This window comes from Lissotriton helveticus, chromosome 9 (assembly GCF_964261635.1).
Source record: "Lissotriton helveticus chromosome 9, aLisHel1.1, whole genome shotgun sequence".
Classification (NCBI taxonomy): domain Eukaryota; kingdom Metazoa; phylum Chordata; class Amphibia; order Caudata; family Salamandridae; genus Lissotriton; species Lissotriton helveticus.
In genome coordinates, this window is record NC_136070.1 from 180,470,943 (window position 1) to 180,496,324 (window position 25,382).

Here is a 25,382-nt window from a genome sequence, read left to right on the forward strand (position 1 = left end):
TGTGTTAATTATAAGCTTTTATCTGCTGAGTTGCAGAAAAGAGAGGCCCACAAAAAAACCATCCCTGTTGCAGCTGCTAAAGCGGCAGGGATGGTGGGCGTTCACGACACCCCTGACAAACATACAAACTTACACAAACGATCCAAAACAATTTGGAAGGGTGTGGGCCAACAGAGAATATACTCCTAGCAGAATACCCCATTGAAGAACTCAAAGAAGCACAGCAGGGACAGAAGCGTAAGTACAGACTTAAAGGCCAAACATTTGGCCAACTACAGTACTGAGGACTAACAGAGTAAAGCTTGCTCTCCTACAACAGAGACAACATTTTAACAAGCATGACAATAAAGCAGGTAAGTTTCTGGATCCGAAACTCCAGTAACAAAGAGGCAAAGCATGCAGTAATCAATCCAGAAATGCCAGGGCGAAATGACAAGGCAAAGAGGGATTTCTACTCTGCCTTTTACCAGAAGCTTTACAAGGGGGGATGGAGCAATCGCCCCAAGTTCAATGAATACCTTGTGTCCCTACAGATGTTAAGAATACCAGCTGATCGGGTCGAGGAGCTTCACAAACACTGTGAGCCCCAACAAGCCCTTCGGGTATACAAACACGGGCCCAGGCCCAAGAGGCCTTATCGCTCAATTGATGTTTAGCTCTAGCCTCTTGGCCCACTGTCCAACTTGTACAATTTGTAAGCCCATCTTATAGCAGGCACAGGTTCAATGCAGGAGGCATTATAATACACAATGAAAGAGAGAACATTTTACAGACCCATAACCTAGCTAAAGTTGGATGCTAAAACATTCATCACAATCCTTACTAACAGACACAACAACTGATGCCCTTCCTGAAACGGATCAAGTTGTGCCTCTTGGAGCTAAAAGGTGAAATATCAGAAGTTCTTAACTGAGAACTTGGCCAAAATGAGAAAGGACACTGAGCAGGAAGACAAATGCTGGGCAACATCCTTAAGAACCCCACTTAGTTGAAAAAGCAAGAAGGAAAGGGATCCCTGCTCTCCTTATGGGGCTGGATGCAGAAAAAGCATTCTGATAGGGCGAGCTGGGAAAACCTAGAGACGGTGCTCCATAGAGTGGGATTGTTCCTCCTATGGTAAGGAGAATCATGGTGTATTATCATGAACCAGAAGAGTACATCAGAGTCAATGGGGGTCTCTATGGCAGTGTTCTTACAAAGAAAGACTATGCAGGGCTGATCCCCGATCTCCTGCTTTAGCGATCAAGCCCTGTAAAGCTCAAATTTGGAAGCGTACACTCATCACGGGCATACGATTTGATGTGACCGAGCCTAAGATCAGCCTGTGTGCTAATACGGTCACATTGATACTCCTACCCAAAATCTCCAATCCCAGCCGTGTTAGAGAAGATGAAGGGCCTGATGGTTTTAGAGTAAGTAGAGAAAAATGGGAAATCCTTAACATCTCAATCCCTCAGGACAGTTAAAAAAAGGCCCTCCCCTTGTTAGTAAAACAGCAATACCAATTTCACAATGTCCCCTATTCCCTTTGGTAAGCCTTATGCAGACACCTGATTAGCCAACGTCATCTCACATATCGCATAGTACACCATGAAAGTATATACATATTCCATACTACCTTAAACTTTTTTGTGGATGCATAAAATGTGAATGTCTTCACTTCGATACTCTTCATCTTGCTTATCCAGAGGAACTGCCTCCCATTCGAAATCCACCTGCAGAAGCTAATATAAACGGAGATGACTGAGTTATCGGTCTAGTTTACATAAACTCACAAACATAATTAGTATGAGACGCACAGTCCAGACATGCAACAAACGCTATAGACCTAAAATCACAGTTTGCAGTGCAACAGTTGTCATTTGAAAAATATTCAAATAAAATTGAAGTCGGTCTTTTACTTTAGAAATATGCACAGGCGGAGTCTGCATGCCCACGCAAAGGAACACGGCTCATGAATGCCTGGAATACCTTACAGGAGCTGAAATGCAGTAATGCTTGCGGAATACGCGATTTACCCTTAGGATTGTCACCTATCATAGTGAACAGAAGAATTTGTTATTTGGAATGCATTATGCATATTGAACAGTTTGCGCCGTGATTTAAGCGACTGTGGATTCTGTACCAAAGTGGGAGAATAAACTGAAAGTGTTTCCTTGTGGATATTTGTATCAATGGAATTATGCCATATGAATTTGGAGTATTATGATATAATGATCCTGGGACTTCAGTGACCATTATAGGATTGGAGCGTTCTGACAATTGTCCTGAGGAAGCCCCATCTAGGGCGAAACGCGTTGGCTGTATTGTTCCATCATCTTACACCACGAGTGGTCCAAGAATCCATTAAAGGATCACTTTTTACAGAGTCTGGATTGATTGATGTTCTATGCATTTGTGCATTGAAATTTTTATGTTGCCTCTCAGTGCTTTTTCTATTGCAAAATAGCCGTCACCTCAGGTCTGTTACTGAAAACTTAAAAACAGCCCACTCATTTAGATAATGGATGATATTTGGGACTTTTGTTGCAGTCAACTATTAATGCTCTCACCAAATCACAAGCTTAGGCTAATACATATGTAGTAACCAAGTCCACGCTGGTAGTAGTATTTCAGGAGGATTTATTCAGGTTGGTTACAGCTTTGTAGTACGGTAGATATAAGCCCCACCAGGAGCACCCAGCTAGGTGTTCAGCCCTTCTCCAACTGTGAGTTCCCACTCCCAACATTCCATTTTACATCACTCAAGCAGGGTTCCAATGGCACAGCATAATTAATAGCAACCCAGGATACTACATATTTCAAATATATACACAAGTACTATAGAACTCCCTCCCAGTTGCATCGTATGGGGAACAGGCCTGACGACACCTGCTGGAGGTGTGGCTCTGCCTCTGTCACCTTCCTGCAGATGTCCTGGTATTGCCCACTTAAAGCAGCCTTTTGGGCAGACATATTTAACAAAACACAGGAGATTTTGGGGACCCCTAGCGAACTTCAGCCGCTCATAGGCTTACTCTGGCATGTCAAAGATACTAAACCGGAGAATCGTAAATGAAACGCCATGCTGCTCTTGCTTGCCAAACAATGAGTAGCTATAAATGGAGGGATAAACGTGCTCCCACTAGCAAGGTGTGGATACAAGACGTCACTTTTAGTCGCACTCAGCTGACAACCTATTGGGAACTAATGCCTATGGCCACTTGACCAAAAAATATATGGGAGCCCTTTTTGGACTGAAAGCACGGCAAGAGGAAAGCGCCCCCTCCCCAATCGTTGCAGAAGCTTAAGGGCTACATTAGCTGAGGCTGTGCAGAAAAGGATGTGATGGCGCGTTGATGCATTGGAAAGATGCGTTAGTTTGATATCTGTGACCTGCTCATAAATGGGCCTCTGTACTAACTATATCATGTGCCATATTGTTACACTGAACCTGTGAACCAGTTTTTATCAAGAGTTGCTGTCCAACACTGAACGAGAGCATACTGCTTCCTGACTGTTTTGTTCCGTTGTACGTTTCCGCATTCGAGCTGCAAATATAACTGATCATATTGCTTGTACTAGGATTCGAAATGCGACCTGTTGCTTTTCTTGAATTTATAAACAATAAAAGGGGGCAGGGTAGAAACACCCTGACACCCTAGGCCTGCTGAGGGGGTCCCACAATGACCGCCAGGGCCAAATAAAAGCATTTATCTTTTTTTGGGCAGGAATCGCGTTGGGTCCACGAATCCAGCAGAAAATGTAAAAACAAATGTCTCCTGCGCTTTGTATAACTAGGCCCCCGGGTGGGCCAGGTCTCGGGGGCAATGATCTCCCGTGATCCTATAGCAAACAAGTACTCCACTTTGAACAAGTGAGAGCATCTCAGTAGCTCCCTTTGGGGTAAAAAACCAAGCCAGCTCCCACAGGAGACGGGAGCCGGCTGCGACAGCAGGGGGCTTCAGGCTCACCCTGCGGTTCAGCGACCATCTGGCCATGCCCCGGGTGATCGGTCCCCCAAGGCGGAAAATGGTTCGGATGGGGGCCGCTCCTTTAAAAAAAAAAAAATGGCCAGGCCCCAGGGGATGGGGTCCATGGGGCCAAAATCAGCCTGGGGAGGGGGGCTCTCGGCCCTCCTCCCTTGAAATAAAAAATTATATGGCCAGCCCCCTAGGGGATGGGGTCCACAGGGCCAAAAAATGGTCCAGGAGGACGGAGGCGGCTCTCCCATGAAATAAATAAATAAATAAAAAAAAATATATATATACACATATATATATATATATATATATATATATACACATATATATATATATACATATATACACATATATATATACACATATATATATATATATATATATATTTTTTTTTTTTTTTTTTTTTTTTTTTTTTTTTTTTTTGAGGCACGGTTTCTAATCACCGCCGTCGCTCCACTGCTTCCCGGGTGCCAAAGACGCCAGCGTTGGTGAGACGCTTCAATATTGCTGCACACTTTTCGTATCCCGAAAAAGAAAGGCCGGCACGCTGGTATCCAGTTGCAAAATTTTTAATCACCAAACCCCCCTCACCCCTTACAGACGCGTTTCGCCTTCACAGGCTTCGTCAGTGTAACACTGACGAAGCCTGTGAAGGCGAAACGCGTCTGTAAGGGGTGAGGGGGGTTTGGTGATTAAAAATTTTGCAACTGGATACCAGCGTGCCGGCCTTTCTTTTTCGGGATACGAAAAGTGTGCAGCAATATAAATATATATATATATATATATATATATATATATATATATATATATATATATATATATATATATATATATATATATATATATATATATATATATATATATATATATATATATATATATATATATATATATATATATATATATATATATATATATATATATATATATATATATATATATATATATATATATATATATATATATATATATATATATATATATATATATATATATATATATTTTTTTTTTTTTTTTTTTTTAATGGCCGTGCCCCGGGGGGTGGGGTCCCTTGGGACAAAATCGGCCTCGGGAGGGGGGCCATGCGGCCCACCATTTTATTACAAAAACAAAAAATTGCTCTGGCCCCAGGGGATAGAGTCCCCAGGCCATAAATGGTCAAGGGCAAGCGAAGAAGGCCACACAGCCCCCTTCCTAAAATAAAAACATTAAAATCGGCAACTCGGCAGAGGCCCCGCTCCCTTTGTCTACTACTCTGCAAACGCACCCCCTTCGATGCAGAGGGTTCCTAGGGGCCAACTAACCCACCTGTTACCTCGGGTAAGCCCCACACAGTGGGAGTGCTGAGAGGTTGTGGGAGACCACGGCCCTTTTTACACCACTCCGCAAACGCGCCTCTTGGTGCACTGGTGGTGGGGAGATGAGGTCCCCTTGTGTCTGGAGGACCTTCCGGACTAATGTGGACTTCATCCCCCGGGCAGCATTGCTGCTTGGGGGATCTCATTTGAGATGTCATCAGTGATGTCACTGACCATGTCATGAGTGATGTAATATGTGACGTCATCACCAGTGCATTGTGGGGGGCGCGAATTATAGTTAGCAGCTAACTAGAACGGCTGAATTTCACTGGTTTTGTACGAGTGAAGCGTCAGCCTAACTATGTCCCTGAAACCTGTGGTTTTTTTCAGTGAATATAAATTATATATATATATATATATATATATATATATATATATATATATATATATATATATATATGTATATATATTTGCTCCAATACCAAACACCCATAGTGTGATTCGTGCACATGTGTAAACAAGGAAAAGCGGCAGACATGATGTCATAGGTTAAGATTCAAGGCATAACAAGAATTCTTACAAGTTTCTGGTGTAATATTTCTTAGTAACTCTTGGTTTCATCATCTTATGTTATTCATGAAATAATAATAGTAAATTTCATCACAGTTTTAACATTACATGTAAATTCATAATATGTTGTAAATTACGTAGATTTATACCTTGTCATTGTGGGAACATAAAGAATGCACCAGCATGTTAATTTAATTTTAAACCGTGATACCACCAACGGTCAAACATTACTTTGTGTATCGAGCATATTGTTATTTAGAAAGCATGGATTCCATTGGCTCATTAAATATACTGTTGCGCTATTGGTTAAGGTCGTCTTTGCCAGGTAACCGAAAGAGTATCAATAGATATCTTATAATGCCCACTGGGGCTTGATATCTGTGATGGGTTCCATGGACGTATAATATTTTACTGTTGCCCACTGGGGCTTGGAGGTTATCAAGGTAATTTTGACAAAAGACTTTTCTTGTTAGTTGCGCAGCAATGAGACATAATTATGTTGGTACTTAATCATCGCGTTTTAAAAGGCGCGAGCACACATCAATATGATCTGTTGTGCAATAAGATGAACAAGATCACAGTGCTTTACACGCACTATAATGCTGGTCTATTGATACTCTTTCTTTTTGAACAAAGGAGGCGGAATTTAAAGAAGCAATTTATTTTAATGATAAGCCCCGCCCCAGTGGGCGCCGTAGCATGCTGGTAATTGTAGTTTGAATCATGCTGCTAGGCTCAAACGTTCACTCCCCAAGTGGGTTCCACAGCCTCAGTTCAAAAATGTCATACCCGTGAGGGTGAGAATCCTCGCCAAACTGTCCTCCACTGGCAAGTATTACACTGTGGGGCTGGCGCCTTTCCGTTCATGCGAGCGCTCCATTCGCCGAGCACTCCAGACCCGCCTTGGCAAGCGGTGGGGCTTTTCCGTGGCCGGACCAGCCACTATATATCAAACACACGAGTTGCCCCAAGAGGAATCGCCACACACGGAAGGTATCTGCACTTTCACCCCAGGTTGCACAGATTCAAATCAGGTAGCAGGCTTCCCTTTTGCCATACGCGTTTCAAGCATTATGCTCTTGATCACTGGCTAGCTGAACAAAGGAGGCGGAATTTAAAGAACCGATTTATTTTAATGAAAAGCCCCGCCCCAGTGGGCGCCGTAGCATGCTGGTACTTGTAGTTTGAATCATGCTGCTAGGCTCAAACGTTCACTCCCCAAGTGGGGTCCTGAAAACGATCTGCTTAGTCCGTGCACTATTGAAATGAATTGCCTGCCAGTGATCAAGGGTTGTTAAACTCGAAACGCATTTGGCTTCATAAGAGGAAGCGCGACAGGAGCGCTGTGTTGCAACCGCCTGTGGCAGCTGTGTGGTTAACCCCCTCGTGTGTGACTGCTTCAGTGGGGCAACTCTTTTGAGATATATATATATATATATCTTCATAATGATCATCCCTTTCAGGTGATCCAGCCACACTTATATAGCCGCAACACCCAACACGGAAGCCAACGCGTTTCGGCTTATGCCTTTGTAGAGCCAGAGTCACTCCCATGTACTGGAAGAATGTGATGACCTTTGACTACCATTGTTTTAATTGATTCTATGTGTTCCAATCCACTTTGCCCTATGCATTTCGTGTCTCCTTGAATCTTCAGAGTGGGAGTGTTTGCTTTTTACAGTCTTGCCAGGAACAGAAAGTGTGGGATGTGCGTTTGAAAGCATGAGAGAGAAAAAGGTGTGGAACGTACTTCTCTGTCTTAAGAGTGTAGTGTTATAGGCAGTGGTGCCCAAATGTGCATTATGTTGCATATTGGGAAGTTTTATGAAGTTTGTACTATTGGCTTTGACATGCTCTTGTGCCTTCTTGAATTCTGACTGTCTAGCTTGAGCTGTGAACACACAACCAGGTCCCCAGATCACTCACGTTGGTTAGGTAATCCAAGTTCAAGATTGTTTTCTGTACTTTTGGAGAGGTTTTCTACTTTCTTAAGCTTCACTAAGATAAGGGGCTGGAATCTGTGGGAGAGCAGAAGAATACATGAGAACTCCTTTGCCTTTGGAATACTTGTGGGAGATCGGTCAACTCCAGTAAGATTCCTTGGCGCAGAGGAAGTCTTCTCTGAAACTTCTAGTGCATTGAGATTATAAAACTGGAGTCTGTTGACTTTAAAAGTGGGATTTTGTTTTGACCTGAAGGGATAGATGCGTTTTATTCAGTGTGACAGTTCCCGGCTTGCTGAGTCTCTTGTCCTCGGCTATGAATCATCCAGTCTGGTGTGGGCTAAGATGAAGTTATTGCAGCCGGTGATGTATTTTCTCTAATTATTGGCATTGTGATGTGGGAGTGTGTCTGTGTGCACATTCAAGTCGTCAGTGGTTGTAATCATCTGATGTATTCAATGTATATATCTTTTCATACTTTCCTTCAATTCCTTGTGTCTGATTACTTGCATTTAACAGTGCTTATTTCTTGCAGTGGACATCCAGTATTGTCATTATTTGCTTTTATTTTATTCCATATATTTAACAGTTGCATTTGCTTACTTGCAAGTGTGTTATTAGTGCTCGCACATACACATATACATATATATATATATATATATATATATATATATATATATACACATATATATATATACACATATATATATATATATATATATCTATATATATCTATATTCACAGAAAAAACCATAGGTTATAGACCATATATAGTTAGGAATTAGCATTTACAAAACCTTGAAAATTCACTGAAAAAACCATAGGTTATAGACCATATATAGTTAGGAATTAGCATTTAGAAAACCTTATTTTACTCACACAAAACCATTGAAATTCCATATATAGTTAGTTGCACTAACTATATATCGCGCACCCGCAATCCACTGCTGATGATGTCACATATTACATCATTCATGACATGGTCAGTGACATCACTGATGACATCACTGATGACATCTCAAATGACATCACTGATGACATCACTGATGACATCTCATTTGACATCATTCTTGTGCTAATACGATAAACCTCTTCAGACTCTAATATAACCTTAGATACACTCAGTGTATACAGACACTCACACACTGTCACTCATCCATGGAGTTACTCACACACCTAGTCAGTCATGCAAAGAAACAATCTCACCTCCATTTCCTCAACTATACAGTTATACACACCTTACTTATTCAAACATATACTAACACATATTTACTCTCTTATACAATCCCTGATACAAGTTCACAATGATCCATACAGCCACTCACACATTCAGTGGCTCTCATGCACAGTTATTTATATATGCCAACTCTCACATGTACTGTGTTTTACATATGTACTTACTATGACATGTAGCATTGAGATATCCATTCACTCATCAATACACTCATGCACACAGTCAACCGCCCATGTAGCTTTTTCCACATGCACTCTTGAACTCATACACCTAGTGAATCAACTGCTCACACATCTATGCACAGAGTCACACACCTCCCAGCCACCCCCACACAAACAATCTCCCATAGAAATACTTGGGCAACCAATTAATAACACATATAGCCTCTCGTATAGCTAATGATCAACACATGCAGCAGTTTACATCACAACAGACATAATGATGCACAAATTAAGAAAGTTTAGTCACTAACCCATGCATTCAGTGAGACACATTTAATCACTCACTCATACAGTCAGTCACGCACCTACTAAATCCTTCATCCAGACACTTATACATCCACTCATTCTTCAATATCTAAGACATATTTTAACTTTACAGAAACATACAGTCACTGGATGTTGTCATCAGTGATGTCATTTGAGATGTCATCAGTGATGTCATCAGTGATGTCACTGACCATGTCATGAATGATGTAATATGTGACATGATCAGCAGTGGATTGCGGGTGCGCGATATATAGTTAGTGCAACTAACTATATATGGAATTTCAATGGTTTTGTGTGAGTAAAATAAGGTTTTCTAAATGCTAATTCCTAACTATATATGGTCTATAACCTATGGTTTTTTCAGTGAATTTTCAAGGTTTTGTAAATGCTAATTCCTAACTATATATGGTCTATAACCTATGGTTTTTTAACAGCTAATATCTGTAGCTGTAAAATGTATTCTTCTTTAAATCCCAAAATATATTTTATATGTTTATGAATAATTTTTTTTTTAAATATTTTTTTTTCTTCGTTCCCGCTTCGCGAATCGGGAAGCTTCCCGTTAGCTGACCTTGATGCCGCGAAATAGACCGCGAGCCGGTAAACGTTTCTTTACCGCAAGTGCCGCGTTAGAAAACAACATCGTGACGCCTCCCGTCCGCATGACGTTTCACGTTGTCGCGTGATACGTCATATGACGTGCTACGTTAGCGAACTGGTACGCGAAGCGAGTCGCAAAGCGCAGGTTTCTGGAAGCAAACCGGGAGGCCCTGCAAAGCGCTTAACGTAAACACAGCAAGTCATGTGACTTGGTAATAACACTTTTCATTGGTTCATTTCACTTTTGGTTTCCTAATGATGTAAGACTAGGTCATATAATCTAAAATGAACACTTTTGATTGGTTGAGAACTCTTGTTTTTCCCAAATGATGAAAATCCCTCCTTCTTTCCTCACTCTGACTTTCATCATTGTGAGAGAAAGACCCTTTGTGATCACTGAGCAATGGCTTCTTTAGTAGCTTCAGCTGGTGCTTCCCCACCACCTCCACCACATCCAAGGAAGAGTGGACCACCTGCTCAAGTTGTAATTCAACAAGAAGAAGAAGAAGAGGAACAGGAGGACGAGCACGAAGAGAGGCAGTTTTTGCCTGAGCAGCCCAGGACGTCTCACCGGAAAGAAAACTTCATTTGGCAATTTTTTTAAATTCCCAAAGGTCAGAAAAAAGTAAATGCAAGATACGTAACTTGCCTTATATGTCAAGATAGACTGTCCAGAGGGACCGACAAAAAATACAGTTTCGGAAACTACACAATGCATCGCCATATGACTAGGTGGCATCCTAACAACTACAGTGCTGCACAGTTTCGGAACGACCTAGATAATCTCCCTATTATGGCCAGAAGATCTGTTGTACCGGAAGTAACGGGACCAGAGGGCAGGGAGATGGTGCCAAATATACAAATGAGATTTGGTGATGTAAAACACATCTGCGCATTTTGCGATGGATTCATTTCCTACGGAGAAAAAAGCATCACTCTGATCAACAGAGCTATTGACTATCATATGCAAGTTTGTCCGAAACGCCCAAAATAATAAATACTTCTTTTTTTTGTTTTGTTGCTCCTGTTGAGCCCTTTACAATGAATCGTTTTCATTGCCCCCTCCAAGAAAAACCCAAAAAAATATAAAACTGTTCCGAAAAATTCAAAAACAGTAAAAAAATGTTCAGAAAAATAAAAAAAAAAAGTTCTTTTCAGAACTACCTCCCCGTTATTAAAAAATTGGTACAATATTTGGAACTGTGCCAACCTCTATTTCTCTTAGTTCGCTTCCCAGTTCGCTCGCGGGTACGCGAACCGGAAGCGACCCAAAAACAGTAAGTATAAGGGAAGGAAACAGACACTTATGTTAAAAGAAAGACAGCTATAAGGGAGTAAACTAGAGATACCATTACCCGTAATCCACTGCTGATGATGTCACATATTACATCATTCATGACATGCTCAGTGACATCATCAGCAGAGGATTGCGGGTTTTTTGGCAACATGCCTTATCCACGGTTTAATAACGCTGCCTTTTGCTTTATATAAGTTTTCAAATTGTATGAAATATATACCAATAGGTCGTTATGAACCTTTAGGTAGTGCTTTTCTTCATGAGGTCTGGTCGCTTCCATACACATACAGATGTTTCAAAGATGATCAAGAAGTTTATCTGAATGGAGAGGAATGCACTGAGACGCCAGATCATTCACTAATGTGTAGGCACATACATTTACACGGTTCATGCAACAAACACCGACCAAATATGGCTTGCGTGTTGCAAGGCACGCCAGTTCCTGCTATCATCCCCACGTTCAAGTTGTTGGAAAATGGTAGTTATTTGATGCTCAATAATGAAGATTGTTCTGAGTTAATTAAAAGTATTCCTTTTATCGTAACAGTAAGTGAACGGGTTATTTGCTGCAGAAATGTTCTATTTCCTCCCACACATGAACATAGGGAGTTTTCAATCTGGCCACAAATACCAACCTTGAGACACGTTTCAACGGCATGGCAAGAATAAGAGCTCTTTTGTCTCAGAGAGAGGTGGCCTTGAGTTCGGCCCGTGAAACTTTCGTACTTCACATAGCGAACACCCATACAGAGGTGCAAAACCTTTTTCAATTAACATTTGCCTTTCAATTTCAGCAACATGTTTCCGACTATCTTTAACGCATCCTCCACAAAGTCCCTGGTGCACTTTTTTAAAGTTGTTACCAGTGGTCTCGTGACTTCATTTGAGAAAATCTTTGGAGTCATCCCTGCTTCCTTTCATTGTATTTTCTGCACTCTGGTTCGTGGATTGGCATTTTTACTTGCATTACCAGCGGACGCTCTTGTGCTTTTTTACATTTTTAAATATGGATGTCCCTCCTATGCAACCTCCGACCCTGCAGCTGCTGACACTGTTCCGCAATCGCATGCTAGAATATTATGGCACAATGCCGTTGGCGATATTAAGCACGGCATATGGATTATCTTTTCGGTTCTCCTACTTCACCTGTGTCCAGCCTGTATTTCACTGCCTGACCTGTGATTTCGATTGGGCCATTGATTTGTGTCTCTGCGGACCGGTTTCTCCTGACGTCGACTTTAATCAGCTGATGACTCCTATCATTACTCACGAGTTGGTTTGTCCTGGCGAAAGGATTATGGCTGTGGCATTGATGCATGGACTACTTGGTCCCTGGAATTTACTGGCGGCAGCACAGTCTTTCTTGGAACAGAGCTTTCTTGAAAACCCACCGAGCTGTCCTCTGATGGTGATAGAGGATCCGGTGCTGGGAGAGCACGTATGTTCTTTTCCGCTTTTAAATTGGATGGCTGAACTGTTTCCGGATGAAGACGGTGACTTCCTATTGGAGGCTGTTGCAGCTTATTTTGCATACACAGTTATGTCATAGACCTTTTTCATGTTTGATATGCTGAGTACTAGCATTTCATTGACAATTCATTGACTTATTTGTCAAGTTTTTATTATTTACCTTGCCTATTGGCTTAAGACTCGATAAAGTACTTGGCTGTTTTATTTTTCTTTAGCATTAAATGTTCCTAGTTTTTAATGCTTTACCTTGCGGACCGTCCACATATAAACTTGCAATCTGCTCTCATGAGATGGCACTTCTATTATCTTATTCAGTTCGTTTCCGGATCATGAGGAGGTGTCATCTAGGTCCTGGATATCTTTACACCGTGTTAAGTTAGCATGGGCTCATTACCGGTTTAAACGCCATTTTTCCTTTTTTGCAACTTCTGCACACGACACTTAGTTGTTGCTTTAGCTTTCCACCTAGTAGTTCATCGTGGTTTACATGAGAATAATATGTTATTGGTCTACTATCTGCTTTACTTGTTAAACTATATCTGTACAGCGAGTGCTAAAGTTTCAAGAACAACACGATACAGAATTGTTATGAGGTCTGATCTCCACGACTTCATACTCATAACATAAGTGCAACTTCTGCCAATTCTGGGCATGAGGCGGGTTTTATATTGCTTTGCCGAACACACATACACAACAGTTGGTGCGGTTCACATGAAGAGAGAGCTGGTGTATGCTGATGTGATTCCTTCAAATCTAAGACACTAAAGTATGGGCACGCCCTAAACCAACACAAAGAGACCTTCTTAGCAAATAATATAATATGTGTATTAGGGAGGGTGAGATATAAGCAGCCGCGGGCCGTGGAGGGAGTTACGATGGGGCAGGGAGGCGGGGAGGGGGAGAAGCAGGGTGGAGCCCTCTCTACCTTGCCCCTCCCCCTCCCCGCCTCCCTGCCCCACCGTAACTCCCTCCACGGCCCGCGGCTGCTTATAAGTGTTGCTAACTCTTATTCATTTACAACATGTTAACATACTGTCACCATTCGCTTTTTATGTACTAGTAACTATGCTGGTAATTTTGCTACTGATAATATGTGTACTTGTATTCTCCACCCTGCTTCTCCCCCTCCCCGCCTCCCTGCCTCACCGTAACTCCCTCCACGGCCCGCGGCTGCTTATAAGTGTTGCTAACTCTTATTCATTTACAGCATGTTAACATACTATCACCATTCACTTTTTATGTACTAGTAACTATGCTGGTAATTTTGCTACTGATAATATGTGTACTTTTATTATCTAAGGTACTACGCCTGAGAAGACGGCATTAGTAAATAAACATTTCAAATACACATCTGTTCTTCTTAACTCCATGTTCTGGTTTCTAAGAAATCTATAACGACCGACTGTTCATGAGTTCCACGTATCCTGAGGTACTATAAGTTCATATTCTGGATTGTCTAAACATTGAGAGTTTGTTATATCCAATGTGACACTGTACCTAGCTTGCTAAATAGTTTTTGATTACTAACGTGAGTTTTGGGACACCCTAATTCGCCGAGGTTCCAATCCTCTGTCCACAGTTCTGTGTGAGAACAGAAACCCTGCGACAGGGGCACCCCCGACCCTTGCTGGAGCTTCATCACACTTGCGATACAACTCCAGCAATGCATTCGCCGAGGTTCCAATCCTCTGTCCACAGTTCTGTGTGAGAACAGAAACCCTGCGACAGGGGCACCCCCGACCCTTGCTGGAGCTTCATCACACTTGCGATACAACTCCAGCAATGCGCCACCTTTACGGCACAGATACATCACGCATCTGTGCTGTTTTTGCCCCATGATGCGCCGCATTGTAAATGCAGCACACCATAGGTGACGGAACAGCGGCACAGAATGACTAACACATCCCTGGTGATGCGCCAGTCATCATAAATGTATCCCTATGCTTCTTATCTTGTTAGAGATGAACCGCCATATGTATCATCAAAGTTATTTGCATTTCCTAAATAGCGAACTTTAAGGAATAAATAGCGATTCTTTACCATTCCTAGTTTGCGATGAGCTATTTGCTAATTAGCCGAATGTAGCCCAATGAAGCCCAATGTAGCCCAATGTAGCCCAAAGATGGCCGCCAGACACACAAAAAAACAAATGTAGCCCAAATATCAGCCAGATGTAGCCCAACTATAGCCCAGTGACAGAATGACCAATCAGCTTCGCAAACCTCCGTTACGCGAAGCGGAGCGCTGTTACAGATATATATCTTTTTTTGAACGTTAATTTCTCAAAATCCACTGGAGCACATATATTGAGACCTAGCAAAGGCACATCGGGCTACCAGTCCCTAATATTTTGCCAAGTTTCGTGCAAATCCATTCAGCCGTTCAATTATTATTATTATTATTATTTTTTTTTGCCCCGCGGGGCCCTTTTAAAACCTCCACATCAAACCTAGGGGGTCAGCGAGGATCTACTATGCCCCCTTATAGTTATTTCCCCCTTTGTTTTGACCTCCTCTTGTCTCTCGATCCTACCGAGAGACAAGATGGCGGCCGCTACGGACTGTTTGGAATGTTGACAGACGCCGGAGAACCAATCAGCTTCGCTTCACAAAGCTCCGTTGCGCGAAAAGTCCGCGAACCAGTGCGCTGCCCGGTCCGCTGTTACAGATATATATCTTTTTTTAAACGTTAATTTCTCAAAATCCACTGGAGCACATATATTGAGACCTACAAAAGGCACATCGGGCTACCAGTCCCTACAATTTTGCCAAGTTTCGTGCAAATCCATTCAGCCGTTCGGGCTAAAAGTGAGGCCAACCGCCCTATGGAAAACTCAATGTTAAAAACACGTTTTGGGACCCCCCTTTTTTCTCGGCCCCCACTGGACGAACCCCCCCCAAATTTTCTGCTGCTCAGAAACAAAATGTGCCATTTTCCTGAAAATTTCAGCCAATTCCGTCCACAAACGCCAAAGTTATTAGACATAGAATTTTCAAAAAACCCATAGAGAAAAAATCCTAACTATATATACCTACTGGCGACCGCCAGTAGGTAATATATATATATATATATATATATATATATATATATATATCTATATATATCTATATCTATATACACACATACTTATATACACATACACATTTGCATAGTGTTTCATTTGACATCTGGGAAAACCTTTCTGCTAGAGAGTGTTGCACAAATAAAACCCCACGCTTTATTCAGAAACTGTCTTTTGATGTGCCTCATGTTATTAGAATGAAACACCTTTACAGGTGTTTTCTTACTTCACCATGTGTATGCTCCATGGGGGGGGGGGGTTATATTTCTATTATTTAGGAGTGCGAAGCAGGACAGCATTCAACCGGGCAAATATATTTTTTATGTACTCTGGGGTCCCAGCACAGGGCAGGAACATTCAGTGCTTATGACTATTGAGGAGGATCCCCTGGAAGACAACCATGGTTGTGGTTTTGAAGCACTTACTGAGGGGTACTGGGTTGGGTGTGGTCGAGACTGAGGAGTGGGGAAGGGGGCTTGGATACTTGCAACTGGAGATGGGGGCACACTGAGCGAATATACTGTTTGCAGGTTTTTTCTTTGTTTTCTTTTGTTGTTTGTGCTGCACCTGTATCGTACCGCTTTGTTATGTTTAGCCCTGGTAATGGGCTTGATCTAAGCAAATAACCAATAAAGGGTTTAAAAACAAAAAGATTTAAGAGGGTTTAAAAATACTGTTGTTATAGACACCAAACTTGACATTCCTACTTCCAAATGAAAGTTAGCATGTATTAAATGTAATAAGGTAACCCAGTGTTATCCAGTGGTAAAGGCAGGCTTTGCATTAGTGAAAAACGTAGTCTTTAATTACCAAGGCATGTAAAATGTACAAATCCATGTGCAGATTTTTTTAAATACACTGCATCCTGCCCTGTGGGCTGTTTAGGGCCTACGCTACAGATGCCATATGTATTAAAAAGGAATGTTTAGGCCTGGCAAAAGGTTTATTTTACTAAGCTGAAATGGCAGTTTAAATCTGCACACACCAGCTAAATGGAGGGGGTATTAAATGAGTGGCATAATAAGTGCTGCAGAGTCACCAATAGCATTGAATTTAAAGGTCCTGGATATATGTTGTACCACTTTATTATGGACTTACAAGTAAATTAAATCTGCCAATTTGATACAAGCTAATTTCAACATTTTTAAAGGAGAGGGCACAGGCACTTTAGCACTGGTTAGCAGTGGTAAAGTGCACAGTCCCACAGCCCCAAACATTTATTTTTTAATAGTTACTCTTGACAAAAGACATTTCTATAGGTAAATGAGAATCTGGAGGACAGGAAAAGAGGAAAGGGGAGGGATGAAGAAGGGAAAGAGGTGGAATTCTTAATGCCTTAACACACCAATCATGAATTCATCTTTCCCTTTGTTAATTGGAAGGATGAACATGGTGGAAAAACATCTAGAGATTTTTTTTGTTTGTTTGCACGAGGCTTAGGATTTTCAAGCACTTATGCAATACATCTGCAATCGTGGAAGGAGGCATTACATTTTTACAGGCCACAGGAACCTTTTTTTTTTTTTTTTAATATATATTTTTATTATTTTAACACAAGAGAAATAATACACATATCGGGCGCCACCAATCGAAACACAGCGCAGCTGTGGACGTGCGAACGAAGCAATGAAACACCATACAGTCATGAGCAGGAGAAAAATCAATACCAGCAAAGGCTGGAGCAAGCAGTTAAACGTCAATGACCGCAGGCATCCCCCCACCTCATCCACCCACCAAAAATACAGGATATACGATGGATACACGTGACACCCAGATATGCTAGGAAAAAACAGGAGAATAAGCCACAGCTCTCGCGGAGAGGGAAAAGGGAAATAGAAAGGTCATAGAAAATAACAAAGGAAAAATAAAAAACCCTCCCGCAACCCACCACCCTACACCCCTGCTTATGGCTACGACCCAACCCCACTAGCAGTGTGCCTGTCGCCCCCTAAACTACACCCCAAGGATGGGGAAAAGGTGGAGGAGGAGGATGTTTCAGTACGATACGAGCTCCCAGACTCCCATCCCCCCGCCAAAAGCAGACACCCCCTACCAGCAGAATAGCAAAGCGCTGCAAATCAAGAGATAGTCTGTAGGGGAGCCGTACACAAAGAAGAAGAGAACATCCCGTCCGACCCCGGCTCAACAGAAATAGCAAACCCCGTCCAGACACATCAGAAAAACAGTAACCAGGCTAATCAAACGTACAGCCGGTTCCGCTCCCACAGATACAACCCAGCAAAAACAAAGGGAGACATTGCATTGAAGCGTAATCAAGTTCAGCCCAAACCCTCACGATCCATCACGAAAAGCCCCTCCAGCACACATAGATCACCATGATTCTTCACGTTGAGTACATCCACTCGAACCGCCATCACAACAGGAACACCAGAAAACAGTAGAGTGTCAAAGTTAATGCAAGGAGAGGAAAAGCAGGAGAAACGTACGCAAAGTTCAAAAGTCAGAGCAAGTCCACTATCCACCGGTGAGAAAGCAGCAAGGCGGTAATGATCGATCACAGAAAGAGGCAAAAGTCGAAGTTGGCAGTCGTAGTAGAAGGCACATTGTTCCATAATGGCAGTCATATCCAACTCGGGTGGCTTCAATGTACGGCTTAACTCACATCCAGTCCTCTCGGCCTTGATAGCCGCCATCTTAGGGTTGCTGGGAGGGTCCAAATCAACATTCAGCACGGGGACCTCGGTGCCAATAAAGACGGTATCCTTGGGTGGAGTATCTCGGCTGTCTAACAACAAAGGGTCAGAACCCGGTCTCGAACTAATACGGTCTGCAGTTACGACCATCCCTTGGATGTTGGCGGTGAACCGTTCGTGAAGCTGCAAAATGGCGGCCATTACAGTGCGTAGCGACGGTGTAGTTTCAGTCCGCTCCATCACCCCTCAATGAGCGACCGGGCGGGTATCCGAACCCCAGAGGTCGACTTCTCCGGGGCACAGGGCAGAATCGCTGTAGAAACCACTATAAAGCACGTCCACAGCACAGTAGATGCACCGTCGCCGCCAAGCCCACCGAGCCCAGAGAACCACCGGGAGCTCAACGGGGTCTCCGGGAGGCGGATCCCCGAACAAGTAGACGATATTAACAGGCCACTGTAGTTGCAGGGTAAAGCAGTCACCGGGGCACCATCCAATAAGGGAGAAACAAAAAAGCCGCTTCGCGAGACCGGATCCACCCACCTTTCACAGCCGATGTTGTTCGACTCCAACCCGGCCAAGTTAAAACTCGAGGCCCCGGCGTCAGATCGGAGGCAGGCCAAGAATGGCGCACGGCATAGCTTCGCCGTCCGGGCCGCCAGAGATTTCGGGGTTGCACCTTTCGACTCAGATGCTGTTCACCAGCACGGGAGTCCGGCGGGAGTTCAGGATAAAGTTCAGGATTCATGAGCTTCTGGCGGAGGTCGACGGAGCCGGGAACTTATGCGGCCATCTTGGTTACGAGCGTAGCTCCTCCTCCCACAGGAACCTTTAAAGCATATGAAGATATGTAGTTGCGTGATCCAGGCCAAACCATAGCAAGTCAGTCCCCTCAAAACTCCTCCTAATCCAGCTCGGGTGAATACTGAAAAGGGATGAAGAGAGAGGAGGCTGTGCCTGCATGCTCTTAATCGGCTTGCCTAGCTGTTTTTAAATAGCCACAAAAGCGCCCTGGAAATGAAGGCAACACAAGCACTTACAACTGTAATGAAATAGACAAACATACATACACTAAACATAAAAAGGGTATAATTTGCTGTCGCCTTAACAGACCAGTAGGCCTCCAGGTAAACTCAGATTTAAAATAGGAGGGTTTTCAGTGTCAAGAAAAGGCACAATCATAATGAGTGTAGTGGAATTTCTTTAAAAGAGACAACAAAATAGCCAATTAAGAAACCATACCTCAAAGAACTTTCTCTCAATGGCAGGGTTTTTCCCCATAGTCCTTTTTTCAAAGCAGCAAAGGATAATGGTGTTGGGACTCGCTACCTCCTTTAATGTCTTCAGCAAGGGTTCTAGAGACTAGACAAAGAATATGGTAATTTACTTACAAACGACAGCACTGCCAAACAAAACCTCCAATTACAACAGAAGTAGGACACATACATTTGTGGTGTTTCTGGTACTTTAACCTTGGTTAACCACATTCACCAATAACTGTGAGAAACAAGTCCTGGAAAAGCCTACAGATCTGGACTTAATGAGCCATTACACAGAGTACAAATATCACACACAGTAAATGCCACGCCTGTACAACATGCCTCTTATCTGTAAGCACTATTTTCGACTTCGCCACAGCTGATGTACTGCACAGCACAGGACTCTCAAGAATAGATCAAATAAATAATTACATTTCGCTCCACAAGCTTAGGAAATAACAGACCTATGAGGCACAGAAAGAGACAGACAAAAAGAACAAAAGATGGATGGAATGCTGAACAATGTAAACATTCACCCCCAGTCACAAAGATCTGGGTTTAATCCATTGTTCTTTTGCTCACCACGCCAAACCAGTTTGGACCCAGCCATATGCAAATCAGTCTTGACCCTGTGCCTCATGGGAACAGTCCAGCCCGAACTGCCAAGCCAGGTCCTACCTTGAACCAAAACAAGCATCCTGGGACCGGTTTCGAGGCATCACCCCTCATCAGCCAGGCTAGCTTGAATCCAGTGAACATGGGACCCACTTCTGGGCATACCCTTACCACTTAGGGCGGCAAAAGCAACAAATGATGGACGGAATGCTGAACATTGCAAACATTCATCAGAGATAGGTACATTTGCATATGTATGTGTTAGCACATTAAGACCACTACTGGCTTTGCCAAAACTGTGTTCGAAGTCTCCAAATGTGACCATTTCTGCCTCCACTTTGGCATGGGGAGGAAGCGCTAGCGTCAGTGTAGTGAAGTGCCTCTTTCTGCATGGTTAGCCCCACTTTTTGCCTTATGTGTTTTTGAACTGTAAGTGCACTGTGCCCATGCTAACCAGGTCCCCAGTGCCAGATCTCTTTCCCAAAACACTGTACCACGATTGCAACAACTTCAGCTACCCTGTAAATCCCCAGTAAATGGTACCCCTGGTACCTAGGTAATGAATACTGAAGAGGGTCAGGTGGGGCTGAGTACTAGTACCATCCCAGGGCCCCATCACTAAAGCTATGCACTCTGTCTTTGCAGGCTGCATTTCCTCGTGCAGGAATATCCGAACAGTCGACATGGCCACAACCCTATGTGCCATTCCACCCATACACTGCATGAGATACAGGTAAGTCACCCCTACTGCAGGCCTTTAGCCCTGAGGAAGTGTGCATTATATCCCATGTGTGGGCGGGCGTATCAGCATGAGCAGATATGCCCCTACAATGTCCAGTCTATTCTGTGATGTTGTAAGTGAACAGGGAAGCTACAAATAGTACATGGGCTGGGACGCGAGTTTCCTAGCTCCATGATAGCTTCACTGATTTCTGAGATGTTTGGTACCAAACATATGGTCTTATTTACTCGCTCAAGCCAGTGTTGGATGTATGAATACATTCAGACAGGAGGCCCTTTTAGAGGGTCCCCTGAAACATAACCAAACATAACCAAACACTAGTGGGGTCTCTGGCCAGTGCTCACCACCCTGCCACCACCGGACATGTTTTTGACCTCATAAGGTCAGAGCCCGCACTCCCAGAGGACAGAAACAATACCTGCTCTGGGCAGGGGTGTTTCACACCTCTCCAAGGACAGGATAGCCAACTCGGGCAGGAAGTTTAAAGGCAGTGCCACCATTACAATCCAGGCCAGGAAACCCAAGTAGAGGGGGGGAGGCCAAGCCCCCTTTCCTGTTGCACTCTTGGCAGGAAGAAAATTATTTAGATGAGGAGGAGGAGGGTCCCCCCTCAGCCTGCACTCCCCTAGGGCAGGGCGAATGAGGCGAACCCTTCTACTGAAATTCCACTATCTTGAGATGGTGGGAAACCCTCAAATCAGGGTTAGGGTACTGCCCATCCCCACAGGAAGTAGTCACTAGAGGATGTAGATACCCTAAAGATAAGTAGCCTATTGGCTACTACCTGTGCCCCCAATGCAAAGCCCCTAGATTTAGTATGTAGGTTGATTCCCAAGACCTGAACCTCAGATCCCACTGAACTAAAAATGACCATGGAAGAAAACATGCAGCTGATCCAGGAACTGAGCCCTGCGGAGGAAAAAACCTGCACCAAACCCTGCCAAACTGCAAAAGGACTCAACTGTGGCCTGCCGTCCCTCCCTAAAACCTGTGCAGCTTCCAAGAAACCCAGAGCCCTGCCAGTCTTCACCAATTGCCTGTGACCTCCCTTTGGACAAGTGGTACTAGTCCCCGGCACACCGCCTGTAAAGACCGCCACAAGGTGAAGACTGGCACTGACCGTGTGATGCGATTCACCTAGGCAACCAAAACTTGAAGCAGCCAAGGCTTTTTGGTCACCAGTCCAGAAACAGACTCCTTGAACGCATCCACTAGCCAGAGGGATCCTTAAAGTACCTGCAACCAATGCTGGAAACAGCCCGGCTCCTGTGAACCTGTACCCCCTTTCTGGTGGAGTCGATTGCGTGAAAGCAGCAACTTGGGCATGACTGCCCCAGGCGCTACAGATGGCCCTCACCACACCTATAGCTGAACGCCAGCAGTGAAGAACTAATTCTGCTTCCCAAGACCTCTGGCATCTCTGACCAAGAACTGCCTGCGTGTCCGAGCCCTGGGACTTCCAAAACTCAGACTCCCCTGGAGTAGAACTTCCCTGAACTCAGGTCAACCTTTGTCCCCCAAAACTCCATGGCGGAGTGGTGCTTCCATCGACCACAACGGTAAATGTGTTGGCAGTAGTCTCCCATCTAACCCTATGCTTTTCTTCTCCCTGACCGTGACGGTCTCTGTCGGATGGTAGTAACCGCTGTTCTTTGAAACTCATAAGTATGTGCGTCTTGAACTGCATTTGGTTATAAAATCGACATACAAAGCATTTATTCACTATTGAACGAAGTTCTTGGTTTCTAAAAATATAAAGATGCAACTTTATTTTTAACCAATTAGTCCCAGATTTATTCTTGAGTGTGTTTTATTTATTGCCTCTGTGTGTGACACAAAATGCTTAACACTACCCTTTGATAAGCCTAACTGCTTGCTCACACTACCACAAAAAGGGCATTAGAATGATCTGCTTTTACCTCTACACACTAATTGGGGATCCCCTGGAATCTCTGAACAGTGTACTTCCTTTTAGTACATTAAATATAGAGCCAGCTTCCTACAGTCAGAATTTTGAAAGAAATAAAGGTCGTCTGATCATTTCAATTTGAGAGGGTTAGAGTTTTGTCTGTCGTGTACCTTTATTAAAAAGAAAGATAAAATCAGGGCCAGGGTTGAGCAGTTATTGTGGGTAGCAAATATTAGATGTTGCAATAGGTTGATGTCAAATAGGAAAATTTGGAAAAGGGATAAGTTGGTGGCTTAGTAATTTTCCCAAATGGATGATGAAGCCTCCCAGAAAATATGATCAGAAGAGATGAGTGCTATAAATCAAGGAAACCATCAGTAAATCTATTTCTGTCAAGAGGTGGAATGTATAGGATGTTCAACCTCAGCCGTTAAGGTATCATGCCGTATAATCTCCAGGTTGAGGAGTTTTTCCAGTTAACCAGTCTGCATTTGAGCTACTTCTTGTGGATTAAGGCACCCTTCCCACGCCCACCAGTTTTTACTGCTCTACCGAGGCAGGCGACTAGGCACCCTAGAGCTAAAATGGTGATATAGAGAATGAGCAGAATCCCTTTAAGTAAGAGCAATAGTATCAAGCTCAGCCTTAGATAGAGGGCAGACATGCTACAAAATATGAGTTAGAAACTAGAGTACTACTTTTCATTGGCCAGGTTTGACAGGTGTGATGTCATGAATAAGAGATGGTTGATGTGGTGTGTAACTGAGTTGAGAGAAAGTGATATTTGGAGGTTGCTTGTGCAGATTGGTCTTTAGTGGTATTTAGGATGGCTAGATTTGGAGCTTATGGTTATAGGATGTAGTGTAAATGTGTGATCGTTATATCAAGGAGCCCAGGCAAGTATCCGTTATGGCAGTGCAGAAGAACGTAGCCAAAACTTCGCTGTTAAGAAGGGGGTTAGGCAGGGGTGTGTGCTAGCCCCCTTCCTATGTACATAAATGGCTTAGGTGTTACATTATCCAGGGAATGTCGGGATCTACCCCGCATTGGTAAACGACCCATAGGAGCATTACTATATGCGGATGATGCGGTCCTTTTATCCCGCACGCAAATTGGTTTGCAAAAGAGCGTCACGAGTTTTATAACAAACATGTCTAACTTAGATCTCAATGTCAATATAACAAAAACATATGTTATGAAATATGGCTAGCCTAGTGTTAAGTGTCGGGACATTGTTATTGACAACAAGACATTGGAATTTGTTAATTATTTTGCATACCTTCGGTATTGTTTTCGATAAAGGGGGGTCACAGGCATACGTCAGTAGAGCAAGAAAATTGCAATTTGTCAAAGCCATAGAAGCTCTGACAAATGTTGCCAGGAAGTTAGGCAAGCGTCCCATCGCAGAATTGCTCACAATTTACAACGCTAGATGCATTTCAACTGCTGTGTATGGAGCTCGGATATGTAAATGTGGATTCACTGCAGATAATTGAGAACACATTTTTTAGATATCTTTTAGCTACCACAAACAGCTACGTATATTGTCCATGCCAAGTTGGGAATGGCATATCGGACTGACCTAATTAAAATGCAGTCGGTGCTTTTGTGGCATAAGATCTGGTGAAGCGTGGCCACAGGTCTGAATAGGGACGTGATTGAAGATTGCCTGAGCCTACAGCGTGCTTCAAGTATCCCGTGGCTTAATTACGTCAAGCACTTTGTGGTCAATCTGGGACATCCTGAATATTTCTCCTACCCTGTTAGCATCTCTACCATGCAAAGGCAAGAACTAAAGATCACCTGCATTAACTTGTCAGAGAATTTGAGATTGTCTCTTAATAATGACAAACCTACTGATAGAGAGAACCAATTGCTCTGGATACAACCATACCTTTTAAATACAAAGGGAAGTTACGACAGGATGTTATCGACACGCTTACATTTAGGTAACTTTAACAACATGGTTACATTTCAAAACAAGAACGATTGGTCACATCCCCTAGACCCTTGCCCATGTGACGATACATCCTCACAGACCACGATTCACAATGCTTTTCTGCAATTTTTATACATTAAGGAAAAGATGGATTCTGCCAATTTTAAAAGAGCTAGGACTGAGACAATGCTGTCTCGCATTTATTAAATTGCAACTTTTAGAAAATTAGATTTTCAATGATTGTATAGTTAAATATATGAAAGGGGTTGTTAGATCTAGAAAAACAATGTAATATCTCATCCCCTCATTCTGATCAACAGGATCTCATTTCTAACCCATGC

The 25,382-nt window shown here is 43.1% G+C and overlaps 1 protein-coding gene across 2 annotated transcripts in view; it reads right to left on the reverse strand.

Moving 5' to 3' along the window:
- The window catches only part of VCPKMT (valosin containing protein lysine methyltransferase), a 60,011-nt gene that overhangs the window by 22,028 nt on the left and 12,601 nt on the right, over positions 1-25,382 (reverse strand). For both annotated transcript variants that reach the window (XR_013600868.1, XM_078659713.1), the window contains exons 4-5: positions 19,820-19,939; positions 1,619-1,724 (exon numbers count right to left, since the gene is read on the reverse strand). Coding sequence is in view for 1 of the 2 variants with exons in the window: in XM_078659713.1 (XP_078515839.1) it covers positions 1,620-1,724; positions 19,820-19,939 (225 nt within the window). In the remaining variant the exon portion in view is untranslated. The remainder of the gene's footprint in view (positions 1-1,618; positions 1,725-19,819; positions 19,940-25,382) is intronic.